The following is a 14,156-nucleotide window of genomic DNA, read 5'->3' as shown; positions in this document are numbered from 1 at the left end:
AAAGTTATCCCAATTGACATTTCTACACCTGTGTATATCTGACATTGAGTATTGTTATTTTTCAATCCTTTTTCATTCTTATAGGTGAAAATTAAAGAAATGGAAATTAAAACCAGGTACAGGCAGACCTTGGAAATACCACAGGTTCGGTTTCAGACCGTCGCAGTAAAGCGAATATCGCAATAAAGTGAATCGCACAACTATATAAAAGTGCATATAAAAAAGTTATGTTTACACTGTACTGTGGTCTATTAAATGTGTAATAGCATTATGCCTAAAAAACAATATACATCTTTTCATTAAAAACACAAAACAAGGGGCTTCCCTGGTGGCGCAGTGGTTGAGAATCTGCCTGCCAATGCAAGGAACACGGGTTCGAGCCCTGGTCTGGGAAGATCCCACATGCCGCAGAGCATCTAGGCCCGTGAGCCACAACTACTGAGCCTGCGCGTCTGGAGCCTGTGCTCCGCAACAAGAGAGGCCACGATAGTGAGAGGCCCGCGCACCGCGATGAAGAGTAGCCCCCACTTGCCGCAACTAGAGAAAGCCCTCGTACAGAAACGAAGACCCAACACTGCCATAAATAAATAAATAAATAAAAATTTAAAAAAAAAAAAAAAAAAAAAAAAAAAACACAAAACAAAAGTAACAATTAAAGTAGTAACGTCAAAGATCACTGATCACAGAGACCATAACAAATAAAACAATAATGGAAAAGTTTGACGTATTGCGAGAATTACCAAAACGGGACCCAGAGACCCAAAGGGAGCAGATGCTGTTGGAAAAAGGTGCCGACAGACTCGCTTGACGCGGGGCGGCCACAGACCCTCCCTGCGTTCCAAGTGCAGTGTCTGCCCATGTGTGAAGCTGCATCCTGTCACCCGTCAGGTGAGGAGTCCCTCTTCGCGTTGACCAGTGGGGCTGTTACCTGCAGACCCCGCCCTCCCTGAAGGACAGATGGGAACGGGCTCCCACCACCAGCAGTGCGTTTCAGGCCTCCATTCCTCTGCCGGCATTTATGTGACTGTTTAAGGGAAATGTTTGCTTTCAAGCTGATCCCAGACTTTCCAGACTCGTGGTTTCGCCGTCCTTGGTTCCAACGCCGCCGGCTCTGGGCTGGCCTGCGCCCATCAGTTCAGTTCTGAGAGGCCTCCCTCTTTCCGTCCGAGTCCGCTGCCTCACACTTTTATTTTTTGCTGCACAATCAGATAGTTTGGAATGTCTGTGTGGGTCCAGGACGTGACCAAGGCATGTTCCCGGCCCTCGCGGAGCTCATGGTGTTTAGGCAAGACAGACGTGCAGGCGAAAAGTGCCACTGAGCTTTCCTTGGTCACCTGCACATAAATATTTTTCACAGCGTGACTTATACGTTATTGGTTTGAGCAGCTTGGGTTTAAATTTCCTTTGCTACCTCCCGTGTGGCCCTGGGCAGTGACCGCTGCTTCGTTACGTGCATGTGAGCTGTATGTCAGTAGCTACCTTGTGTCACAGAGTCGGCCCTTCCCAGGAACGTGCGAGGGTCCAGCCTGGACCAGCTGTCCTCTCGCCGCCTGGCCCCGTCCCCACTCAGTGGCCGGAGGCCGACGGCCAGGGCGGGAGGCCGCGTGGTGCCCGTCGCCCCCATTCAGTAGGGACCCTTCCCCTGTGGTGGGCGGCTCCATGCCTCCAGGACTCAGCGAGCTGTGACCGCCAGCCGCAGACACCAAGGGGTACTGGTTTCCCCCCGTCGGGCACGCCTACGGGCGGCCACAGCAGGGGTGGGGACGGCAGCCCTGCCTGGGAGGGGCCCGCGGGGCTGTGAACGCGCGTCCAGAGAACCAGCAGCACCTCCACTTGGGGGGCTCAGGCCCCACGCCGGGACGCGTCCCACGGCCCACAGCTGGCAGCTGCTCCAAAATTTGAGGGGGCACGGTCCAAAGCTGTTATTTTCTCACGAGTAGAAGCCTTCAGACTTTTAATCCAAACCTTCAGTTTTCTTCATGTGATATTTGTGAGCAGAATTTTAATGTGATCCACTGCCTACTTAAGATTAAGGATTATGTATTAATTTTTAATAGCGGAAATGAGAAAACAGAGGGAATTCTACCACAAATTAGGCCTGGAAGTGCCTGGAGACGTCAAGGGGGAGACCTGTTCTGCAAAACAGCACCTAGATTCCCATCGAAATGGTGAGTGAGCTGGGTTTTATTTACTAGACCTTTTGCTAAGAGCCACTTGTGTCCCTCCCACTCCCCCCCCTCCCCGCCACACAGGTTCTTGACAGAGGTGTGGGCAGGTGTCAGCGTCACTTGGTGCTGACGGTAGCAGGTGGTGCTGAGAAATGTGGTCTCCGACCGAGGGGTTACGTGGTGGGCCAGCGAGAGGAAACCTGAGGGGGTACCCGAAGGTGCCTGGAGGTGGGGTGTGGAGGGGGCACGGGCATGTGGACGGCGGGCCTCCCAGGGCTCTTCTCCCGGCTTTGTCTGTTTTCTTGCAGAATGGCCAAACTCCACTTTGGCTTTGACGTAAAATTAATGGTGCTTTAGAATCTGTACATATCATAACAACTTATTTGAATCTTTGACGCCGTGGACCACACAGATTCCGAAGCCCCTTTAGTCCGCCGTGTGCATTTCTAACAATGTGAGCAGGAGGGAGAGGCTTGGCTGTCGGCCTGGGGAAGCGGGGGCTGCAGACTGTGTGAGCTCGGGGCCCCCGGGGAGGCGAGGCCAAGAGGCAGCTAGGGAGCCAGGAATCCCGCCTTTCCCTAGGTGGGGTCTTAACATTTAAAGCCGTGCTGGAACAGTGAGAGTTCGGGGATGGCTCGCTGCCTGGCGTAGTTGAGGCGCGAGGCGTCGGTGGTGCTGGGCTGGCGGGGCGCCTCTGCCCGGGCACGTGCCGCTGGCCCCGAGGGCGCAGCACGTAAAGCACCGTGGAAAGCAGCGCTCCCCCGACTCTCACGTGTGCAAACTCTTAATACCGTGGGTTTTTGTAGCATTTGAGTGTACGGTAGAGTTAAAAAACAATGGTTTAACGCTTTGGATTCATGACCCAGTATTTTCTGTTTTTGCTAAAAGGAGAAACCAAAGCGGATGACAGTTCGAACAAAGAAGCGGCCGAGGAGAAGCAGGAGGAGGACGGCGACTACCACAGGAGCGACGAGCAGGTGGGCGCGGCCTCGGCCCCCAGCCTCCCGCGGGCGCTTTCTCGTTGACAGAGGAGCAGGCCGAGCGCAGCAGGCAGTACACACGTTACAGTGTCGGCAGCTTTCTTAGTTTTTCCTTCCAGTTCCTTCCTTTGCTTACCTTTTTTCCTTTTTTTTGGCCATGCCACGTGGCTTGCGGGATCTTAGTTCCCCGACCAGACCAGGGATCGAACCCGGGCCTTCGGCAGGGAGAGCACCAAATCCTAACCACTGGACTGCCAGGGAATTCCCATTTCCTTCTTTTTTTAATTGCCAAAGTAACGCATACTCACTGTAGAACATTTTAGGTATAAAAAGTTTAAAGTTCAGCCTCCACCCCCCATGGGTATCTTCAGCTCCCCCCGACCCCAACCCTGGGTTGTCATGTGGAGAATGTGGGGCAGGCATCTTCCATGCAAAATAAGGTGAGAATGTAACCTTGAGGGCGCTATTCATATGTCACTTACTACCTTATCAGATTAGAAAAGGAAAACTAAATCATCACAGTGCTGCTATAAGAGTTTGATAAAATCCCGTATCCATGTCTATGGATCTTTTTATTGGAGTACCTTGACTCGATAGCTACGGCCGTTGTCACACTTGATGATGGAACCGAGTTGTCTCATTAGTGTCAGAACAAGAAAATGTCCCTTCTCAGCTGTCACTCAGCATGAGTTGGGGGATCCAGCCCGAACAGTTAGGAGATGGGGAGAACGTGAGCCGGGTGTGCCATGGCTCTCAGATTACTCGTCTTATGACGTGGCACCTCGGACAGCGCAGGGAAACTGCTCGTTTGGGTTGATGGGACCAGTGTGTCATACTCAGACGCTGTGGGCGGCCTTGTTCACATAACTAATAAAAACGCTGAGGCCGCCTAACGAGAAATGTGTGAGGCTGAAACAAAGACACGTTCTTCTTATGGAAGAACATAAGAGAAAGCTGAAGAGTTGGATGTTTCTGGATGGAAGGTTGATGTTAAGATGTGAGTTCTCCCCAGATTAATCTCAGTGGTTGTGATTTTAACCATTTATTATAAATAGGAATTTAACCAGCTGCTTCTGAGCCTCATGTGGGAGAGGAAAAGCTCGGGAATGGCCATGAAAACGTAGGGGTATTGGCTGTATCAGGGTATATATGTAGCATAGCTACCCACACACGTGTTTACACAGACAGACACCTCGGGAGACACTGTGGTTCGGTGCCAGACCACTGTAATAAAACAGGTTGTGGATTTTGGGGGTTTCCCAGTGCATATAAAAGTTATGTTTCCACTGTGCGGTAGTATATTTAGTGTGCAGTTTCGTCATGTCTAAAAAGCAACGTACATTGCTTAATTAAAAGATATTTTATTGCTAAAAATTGGTAATCATCATCTGACAACGCAGGGCTGCCACAAACCTTCAGTTCATAAAAAACACAGTATCTGCGAAGCACAATAAAGCAAGGTCTGCTTTTATCTACCTATCTATATATATATATATTCTAGTCAGTATATATATATTTAATAAGTAAAACGTGTGTATGTGTACACTTATATTTATTAAAGACATAATTAAATAGTGTGGTTTGGGTATAAGAATGGAATAACGGAACCTTAATTTTCCAGTTTATATGCTTCTGTGTTGTTAAAACATTGCCACGAGCATCACAGGAGTAGAAGCACGTCTGTGTGGAATGCTGGGTGTGCTCAGATACGTTTCACGTGAATGGAGAGAAGAATAAACACTGGGGTGAAGGGCACCCCTCTGGGGCCCGCGTGTCCCCTCTCCTGGGCTCTGACGAGTTACCTCTTGTTGGGCTTGGAGGCCCCACCGGGATCTGGGGTCAGAGCCGCCGGCCCGGCCCCTCCAGGCACAGGGAGGGCCCTCTCGCTCAACCCCTGCTCCGTCAGTTTTTAACCTCCAGTGTCTGTGTTCATCGTTCCTAATTTTTCCCTTTTCTTTTTTACCCCGAACATGCCGAAGATTTGTCTCTTTGATCAGTTGCTTTCAAGAGCCAGCAGCCTGCCCGGGGGGCGGGCCCTGCTGTGTCGCTGTGGGGCGAGAGTCAGTGCCAGGCCGAGCGCCGCGCACCTGGTCTGTCACTGCTCTGAGCCGCGTGCTGTCACCAGGTGGCTTCCGGTAACCGGAACGTTCGTTTCCTCCGACGTTCCCCTTCCTCAGGAGCGCGCTGTTTCCCCCGTTCGGAGCTTGGCGGGATCTCTGTCCCTGGGAGGTCAGGGTTTCGGGAGCCCGTCTCTGCTACCATCCTGTGTCTGGCGTCCCACCTTCTCCTCCCAGTCGGGGACCCCGCTCTCTGCGCTGCCTTCTGGGACCCTGAGCCCCCGGGCTTCATCTTCAGACCCCTTCACAGCTGTTCTTCTCTTTTTCAAATAAGTTGTTCTGTTGTTACTTCAGTTCTAGGACGCTCCTCCCGAGCGTCTGCCCCTCCCTCCTCCAGGGCAGCTGCAGGCCCGCCGGGCAGGGCCAGCTCCTTCCTCCTCAGCCTGTGCGGGGGGTGGGTTGCTGTTGATTACACAGGCAGTTTCGAGGGTGGGGTCGCCCCCCCCACCTGCTGCCGTCACCCCGCCTCCTCTCTGGCATCAGGACCCTGTCGGCTTATCTGCTCCTGGCTGTCCCGGTCCTGTTCCTTGCAGGACACTCTGTCCTTCCGGTGGCTTCGTCCACGGTGGGGCTCAAAGGGGGTCTGTTCAGCCGCCTGTTCGGCAGTGTCCCTGCCGCCTGCCCCGCGGCTCCCTTGGGAATCAGGTGTCCTGCCGCCAGGAGGGGGGCGCCCGGTCGGTCGGCGCCCGGCCTGCCCTCCCCCAGGATGCGCCACGCGCTGTCCGCGAGGACCCCTGCCCCGTGGGGCTGAGGCGCCCTGGGGTCGGGACCCTCGGAGCCACGGGGCAGGGGCACGCCAGGGGCTCCAGGCGTGGGGAGCAGAGGAGGGGAGAGGGTGGGCCGGGCCTGGAGCAGGGAGGTCAGACGAGGCCGGGGAGCAGGGCCTGCCAGGCGCGTGGGCAGTGCGTGGCACAGGGCGCCGAGCGCTCAGCCCGGGATGGGTTAGGAAGCAACCGCGGGACTTGCTGGGCTCTACAGAGACTGTTTACCGAGCAGGGTCCTGAATCTTCATGTTTATGACGTAGCCACAAACCACAGAGCCCGAGAACAGGTGTCTCTGTGCAGCTCCCTTTTCTCAGGTAAAATTATACTTTTGAGGTTTTTTGAGGTGCGTCATGTAGCCGCTTCCTGGAGGTGCCGTGTGACACGGAACAGCTGTAGGACCGGCAATGTGTCCTGTGTCGCGTGCGTAGCACACGCCGCAGGATGAGGATTTCACTGTTCTGTCTGATGTTCTGAATACTCCAACCCTCGCGGACTCCTGGGTGCTGGCGCCAGGCTCCCTGGGCACGTCCTCCCCGCGCTGCCCATGCCAGACTCCCTGGTTCTGCGGGTCTGTTTCCTGACCATCTCCAGCTCCTGGGGAGGGGCTGCGGCTCTCTGGGTTCCTTTACATGCAGATCGCTTGTTGTGTTCATGGACCTGTGTGTTGGGTGTTTTGACCTTTTCTCAATCATTTTGCAGGAATTGGCCTACACCTTTTTCATGTGCATTTGTTTAGTTTTGGTATCAAGGTAGTAAGTCTCAGAGCTGGGGATAGGCTCTCTTTTCCCATTTTTATTCTCTAGGAAAGTTTGTATGAGATTAAGAGCATCAGTTTTGTTGAATGTTTTGGTTAAACTTCCTATATAAAGCCATCAGATCTTGGTTAATTCTTTTGGAGAGGGGTAGGAAGATTTTTAACTATCAGTACAAATTAAATTTCCTTAATGATTTTAATCCTACTCACATCTTCTGTTTCTTTTTTAGTTCATTTGATCAGTTATATTTTTTCTAGGAAACTTTCTGCTTGGACTTAGGTTTTCAACGTTTGGGGCATGAAACGGTTCCTGGAATTCTTTGCTTGTCTTCGGGCCTTGCCACCTGTGCCCCTATTTCTCCGTCTCTCTCCCTGGCATCACAGCATGCCTCCCGCTTTCTTGGTCGTCGTTGCCAGAGGCTGAACCACGTTCTCTTCTGCCAGTCGTTCCTTCCTTCTGCTGTTTTCTACATTCCCTCGTGTTCTTTCTCTCCTTTCTTGAGTTGAATATTCGTATAGTTTCCATTATACTATTTGGTTCTAAATATTTTGAAATGTTCATTGTGATTTCTTTTTGACCCACTAGTTATTTTTTAAAGCATGCATTGAAAATTTAGAACATCAAATCTTACTAAAAAGCTACAGTAATCAAGACGTTTGTTATAGGCGTTAAGGTAGACTTTTAAGTCAATAGAACCAATTCTGGAGTCTAGAAATAAGCCCTTAGATTTAGGGTCATTTGGTTTTCAGCACAGGTGCCACTGCCCTTCACTGGGGAAAGGATAGTGTCTTCTTCAAATGGTGCTGGGACAGTTGGAGAAAGGTTCATTTGTGCCTTGCCTTACACCACATACGAAAGTTCACTCAAAGTATAAGAGCTAGGGCTTCCCTGGTGGTGCAGTGGTTAGGAATCTGCCTGCCGATGCAGGGCACACGGGTTCGAGCCCTAGTCCGGGAGGATCCCACATGCCACAGAGCAGCTGGGCCCGTGCGCCACGACTACTGAGCCTGCACTCTAGAGCCCGCGAGCCACAGCTGCTGAGGCCCCTTGCCGCGGCTGCTGAAGCCCGCGCGCCTGGAGCCCGTGCTGCGCAACGGGAGCCACCGCAACGAGAAGCCCGCCCACTGCAGCCAGGACCCAACGCAGCCAAAGATGAAAGAAATAAAATAAAATAAATAAATTGATTAAAATATATATATAAGAGCTAAAACTTGAAAACTTTTATAGGAAAACATGAGAGAAACTGTTTAGGGCCTTGGGTTAGGCCTGTAGTTCTCAGATCCAAAACCAAGAACACAACTCAGGAAATAAAATTGATAAATTGACTTCATCAAATTAAGAACTGCTGCTCTTGGGACTTGCCTGGCAGTCCAGTGGTTAGGACTCCACACTTCCACTGCAGGGGGTGTGGGTTTGATCCCTGATCGGGGAGCTAACATCCTGCATGCCACATGGTGGGGCCAGAGAATAAGACAAATAGAACATGAAAGCAAACAGCACTTCGAGAAAGAAAAAAAAGAACTGCTGCTCTTGGGACCTCCCTGTGGTCCAGTGGTTCGGACTCCGCGCTCTCACTGCCGAGGGCCCATGTTCAGTCCCTGGTCAGGGGACTAATGGCAGTGCCACCAAAAAAAGAAAAAAAAAAAGAATTGCTGCTCTTCAAAAGACACTATTAAGAAAATTTTAAAAGGCCACAGACTGGGAGAAAATACTGGCAAATCACATTTCTGAAAAGGACTTGTATCTATAATATATAACTCTTATAACTCAATAAGAAGATAAACAATCCAATTAAGAAATCGGCAAAAGATTTCAGTAGACATTTCACCGAAGAAGAATTACAAATGGTTAATAGTCATGTGAAATGATGTTCAACAACTTTAGTCATTAGGGAAATTCCAATTAAAAGCATAATGAAGTAGCATTTTACACTCACCAGGATGGCTACAATCAAAAGGACAGCCACTAACACGCGTTGACGGGGATGTGGAGAAGTGGGAACTGGTCAGCGGTGCAAGGTGCTGCCGTGCACCTGAGTCTCCCACCGCTTTACTGTGTGAGGAAAGTCAGACGGGAAGACTGCGTCTTGTGTGATCCCATCTATAGCCCATCCAGGAGAGGCCGGTCCACAGACACAGGCCGAGGGGTGGCCGCCTGGGGTGGGGCGGGGTTGACCGCCAAGGCTCCGAGAGTCTTTATGAGCTGATGGGACCGACCTCAGACTGGATGGTGGTGACGGCTGCCCAGCTCTCTGAATTTACTACAAATTACTGAATGGTATACTTAAAACAGATACACGTACATTATACCGCAGTGAAGCTGTTCAAAACTTACAAGCATCCTTTATCTTGGTGCGTTTAAATAGGTAATACATTCATACAGTCCAGAGGTTAACACTGTGTGAAAGGTTTAAACGTGTCACAGTCCTGAGTTCCCCCACGTAGGCCACACTCTGTGGTCGCTCCTGCGTTCACACAAACTGAGCCTCCTCGTCGGGTGACATGCCCATACTTGGGGAGCCTGTGCCCTCTTTACCTGGTCAGCACCTCTGATGGGCACGAGGCCTCTCCGGCTGGGGTGCAGGAGTGCAGCCGGCGGCCCTGCCCGTGCACACACAGCTACCGGTGCTGAGTTTAGGGTTCTGTGTGCGGTTGGTTGCTGCTGGGGTCTTGTGCCTGTTGCTTTGGGCCTGGACACAGACGCCCATCTGGTCCCTGTGCCTGAGGCCGGCAGAATTCAGCATCCCTGACAGAGACTCTGAAATCCCCGCTACGTTGGGGACTTTAGTTCTCATCATTCTGTCAACTTAATTTTGTTATTAGGTGCATTCAATTTTAGAAATGTTTCCCATCCTTAGGGAGTATTTTCTTATTAAGAAATTTGTTTTATGTAATAATACAGGTCTGTCTGTTTTCTTTTTGGCTGATATTTGCCTAGTATTTTCAGTTTTTTTAACATCTTTCTTAAATGTGACACTTTTTACAGCAGAGAGCTGGGGGGGTTTTAAAAATCAAATCAGAAAATTTATTTAACTGGCAAGTTATTTTACGTTTACCACGATTGCTAGTAAAGTTGGGTTTATTTCTGCTTTAGTTTGTGCTTTCCATTTATATTTTTTATGCCCCCTCCCTTGAGTCCCTTCTGTAGAATTAATAAATTTTATTTAATCTCTTTTTTGCCTCTGATTAGCAGGTTATATGTCCTATTTTTATTATTTTAGTGCTAATGAAATTCTAAAATGAATGCATTTTTTAGAAGTCCAGAATTAATGAGTCTCTTCCTGTCCCTCCTAAACAGCACCAGAGCTTGCCTGCGGCCTGGGCACCTCCTAAACCCCAGCCAGTCTGTCCACTTCAGCCTTTTTCTTCCTGAGCTACATCTTCTCCTACTTATGTTCTGTTTTCGTTTGCAGATGACTTTATTCATTTCCACTCTGAATGATAATTTAGCTCTTCCTTCCTGTCGGCTCAGTGTCTGGGCTCAGTGGCGTGAGCACCAGCCCTGCCTGTGGGCCCACCTCTGTGGTTGCCCTGGGCCTTGGCCCACTGTGTTCTGAGGGGTCGCCATGTCTGTCTGGGTGCAGGTTTCCTCTTACTTCCTTTGTTTTGGGTTCTTTTGCTTCCTGAATTTGAGGACTTATGTCTTTCATCGTTTGGGGGGGATCCTTAGTCATTATTTCTCAAATTCTGCCTTTCCCTTATTTTCTCTTCTATCCTCTGGAACTCTTGTGATGTGTCTGTTAGACTCTTTGATCTGTCTTCACGTCTCTTACCTTTCTTTTGTTTTCTTATTTTAATTGATATCTTTGTCTCTATACTTCTTTTGTATAATTTGTTCAAATTGATCTGCCTTCAGCTGAGACTAATCTGTGATTTGACCATCCATTGAATTTTTAATTTAAGTGAATAGGTTTTTTATTTTTAGAGGTTACATTTGGTTATCTTTTATACCTGCCTGTTCTTTATTCTTAGTGTGTTATGTTTTTAATTCCTTCTTTCATACCTCTAGTAATTTTAGACATACATATTTCAGTTAATTCCTTTGTTAATTCTTTTGTCTGAATTTTTGGGGTCTGCTTGTGCCATTTTTTGTGGCTGTTGCTAGAGAATTACTTGCCCGTGAGTGAGGTGAGGTGAGGTGTCTAAAGGTGGGACTTTCTCAACTGTGGCCAGGGCTGTCCCTCCTCAGCAGATTCCCTTCTGCATCTGCCAGGCACCACCTGATCCTAGAATCACTTTTACTTAGTCTGTTGTCTTGAAGTTCCTTGTCACACACTGAGTACTCTAATCCCACTGAACTCTTGATCTTCCAGAATAGAACTGTGAGCTTCAGACTTTGTGCCTTTGCTCAGAGTGCTCTGTTCTCTAGTGAGTTTGCTGTCTTCTCCAAGGCTGAGCGTAATGTGCCTCCTTTGTAGACCTTCCTCGGTGAAGGGTCCGTGGTGCCTGCCATGTGTGTGGCGTGTCTTTCCTTGTCATTCTGCAGAGCACTTAGCACAGCCTCTGGGGAGACGCGTGTGTGTCCCATCGGCCAGAAGCTTTTAGAACAGGATTCCAGTCTTTGTCGGTTTAACTCTGAGGCCAGCACATACTGCCACAATAAATAAATAATTCTCGGGTTTACTTTAAAGTACTGTGCTAATAAGACAGAATTAATAGTGTTAGATTTTTATTTCACAAAATGGCAAATAGTAAACAGATTTTAACACAGTGTATGTAAAATGATTAAAGTAAAATTCTTTTTCTACGGTGTTTAGGTCAAAACGGATTTATGATTTCAAAAAAGTCAGCATTCTTAGATTTAATGGAATCAGTAGATATCTAAGAAAGCCTCCAGTGAGTAGCCCAGTAGGATCCCCCTTGATGAGCTTGCCCAGCTGTGTCCTTTCTCTTGAAGGTGAGCATCTGTCTGGAATGCAACAGCAGCAAACTGCGGGGCTTGAAACGGAAATGGATCCGCTGCTCAGCCCAGGCCACAGTCCTGCACCTAAAGAAGTTCATTGCCAAAAAACTCAACCTCTCGTCTTTCAACGAGGTAAATAGAAACTATAACGAGTCACTTCTTATTTGTAAAAGTGATACTTCTGAAGTTCTTTGGGTTTGTTTGCTTTTTACGGTTCTGTTTGGACATTTTCAATCAGAAAAAAAATCTGAATTTGTTTTGCCTACCCCCAGATAGTGTGATAGTAAATAGCGGTGAAGACAGTGGAGGCCCAGAGCCCACAAACATGGGAAGCCACTGTTAAGAGAAGAGGAAATGCCAAGGGGGCTACAACAAGATATGTTAAATATTTTCTTTTTTTTTTTTTAATTAATTTGTTTATTTTTGGCTGTGTTGGGTCTTTGTTGTCGCACGCGGGCTTCTCACCGCGATGGCTTCTCTTGCTGCGGAGCACGGGCTCTAGGCGCGCGGGCTTCAGTAGTTGCGGCACGTGGGCTCAGTAGTTGTGGCTTGCGGGCTCTAGAGTGCAGGCTCAGTAGTTGTGGCACACGGGCTTAGTTGCTCCGCGGCATGTGGGATCTTCCCGGACCAGGGCTCGAACCCGTGTTTCCTGCATTGGCAGGTGGATTCTTAACCACTGTGCCACCAGGGAAGCCCAAGATATGTTAAATATTTTCACCACAAAGAGAAGTTCTGCTCTTCAGTTTCACAAACGGATAGATGGGTGTATGGGGATGGATAGGACGGGTGGGTAGATAGAGAAGATACTTCCCAGTTCCAATAAATGCTGAGAATAAAGTAAAATGTGTGCCCTAGTGGTGCAGAGCAGGGCGATGCACAGAGGGGTGAGAGAGCACATCAGCTTAGGGGTCGTTGGGGAACCCTCCCGAGGGCGTTCACTTCTGCTCAGACATAAGGCGTCAGCAGGAGCTGGCTGTGTACCAGCAAGTGTCAGAGGAGGCCCTGGGGGGCCTTAAGCCGGGGGCTTGTGATGAGAACAGCCCTGAGGCTGTGAGGCAGATGGGCTGCTGGGGTTCCGAGACGGAAGCAGGAGTGACCAGTTGAGGAGAGTCTGTGGCAGAAGTCCCAGGAGAGACGGGCCAGGGTAGTGTGGTAAGGATGGAGAAATGAGGCCGACTTCTGAGGTGGGCTGTAGAGAACAGTGGGTTGGACGTGGCCCCGCAAAGACGTGTGTCCACAGCCAACCCCGCAACCTGTAAGCATGGTCTTTGCCAGAAAAAGGGTGTTTTCAGATATGCTGAAGTTAAGGATCTTGAGATGAAATAATCCTGGATTATCTGGGTTGCCCCTAAATTCAGTGACATGTGCCCTCACAAAAGTGAGGCAGAGGGAAATTCGAGACACGCACAGAGGAGAAGATGATGTGAGGACAGAGACGAGAGATGGGGGCGATGCGGCCACAAGCCAATGGGTGCCTGGAGCCCCCAGAAGCTGGAAGAGGCAGGAAGGATCCTCCCCTGGAGCCTCCAGACTGAACACAGCCCGGCCGGCACCTTGATTTTGAACTTCTGGCCTCCACATCTGTGAGAAAATAAGTACCTGTTGTTTTAAGCCACCAGGTTTGTGGTACGTTGGCATACCTGCCGTGGGAAACCAAAACAGATTTCAATACCAGGAAGTGGAGTGCTGCTGTAGCAAATACCTAAAAATGTGGCGGTGCCACAGGTTGGAAGGTTGGAAGAATTTTGAGAAACATGATTTTTAAAAACCCTAACTGCCTTGAAGAGACTGTTGATATGAATATGGTCATTAAAGGTGACTCTGGTGATAGCCCAGAAGGAAGCGAGGAGCATGGTAGAGAAAGCACCCGTCATCTTTGAAGGTACATGTTACACAAACAGAGTGTTGGTAGAAATAGGAATATTAAAGATGCTACTGACGAGAGCTCAGAAGGGAAGAAGGAGCATAGTATTGGAAATGGTAAGAAAAGTGATTCTAGCTACACAGTGGCAGAAAACTGGCTGAGTTGTGTTCTACGGTGTGTGGAAAACAGAACTTGGAAGTGATGAACACGGATATTTAGCTGAGGACATTTTCAAGCGAAGTGCTGAAGACGTGGTCTGGTTTCTTCTTGCTGCCTGTAATAAAATGTCAGAGGAGAGAGATGAATTCAGGAAGGAACTGCTAAGCAAAAAGAAACCAGCACTTGATGATTTGGAAAATTCACAGCCTATCCAGATGGCAAAAAGATGGTAATATTAGGAGTTTGACTGTTAGAAAAACATGCTCTGGAGAGAAGGCCAAGTGTGTAGCTGTTCAGCCTTTTGCTAAAGGGATTAGTTGTTTGACTCATGGTGGCTCAGCCATCTCATGGGAGGAATAGAGAGGAGTTATCCAGGAAAGATCTGCAGAGCCTGGACCTCTGACACACATGGGAGACTCACAGGGTTTCTAAGAATGTGCTATCAG

The 14,156-nt window shown here is 49.2% G+C and overlaps 1 protein-coding gene across 4 annotated transcripts in view; it reads left to right on the top strand.

Annotated features, from left to right (window-relative positions):
- The window catches only part of PCGF3 (polycomb group ring finger 3), a 59,007-nt gene that overhangs the window by 29,192 nt on the left and 15,659 nt on the right, over positions 1 to 14,156 (top strand). For all 4 annotated transcript variants that reach the window (XR_009503413.1, XM_059923807.1, XM_059923809.1 and 1 more), the window contains exons 7-9: positions 2,058 to 2,168; positions 3,057 to 3,145; positions 11,682 to 11,819. Coding sequence is in view for 3 of the 4 variants with exons in the window: in XM_059923807.1 (XP_059779790.1) it covers positions 2,058 to 2,168; positions 3,057 to 3,145; positions 11,682 to 11,819 (338 nt within the window). In the remaining variant the exon portion in view is untranslated. The remainder of the gene's footprint in view (positions 1 to 2,057; positions 2,169 to 3,056; positions 3,146 to 11,681; positions 11,820 to 14,156) is intronic.

This window comes from Balaenoptera ricei, chromosome 5 (genome assembly GCF_028023285.1).
Source record: "Balaenoptera ricei isolate mBalRic1 chromosome 5, mBalRic1.hap2, whole genome shotgun sequence".
Lineage (NCBI taxonomy): Eukaryota > Metazoa > Chordata > Mammalia > Artiodactyla > Balaenopteridae > Balaenoptera > Balaenoptera ricei.
The sequence above is the reverse complement of the archived record's forward strand: the minus strand, read 5'-3'. Positions and strand labels throughout refer to the sequence as shown.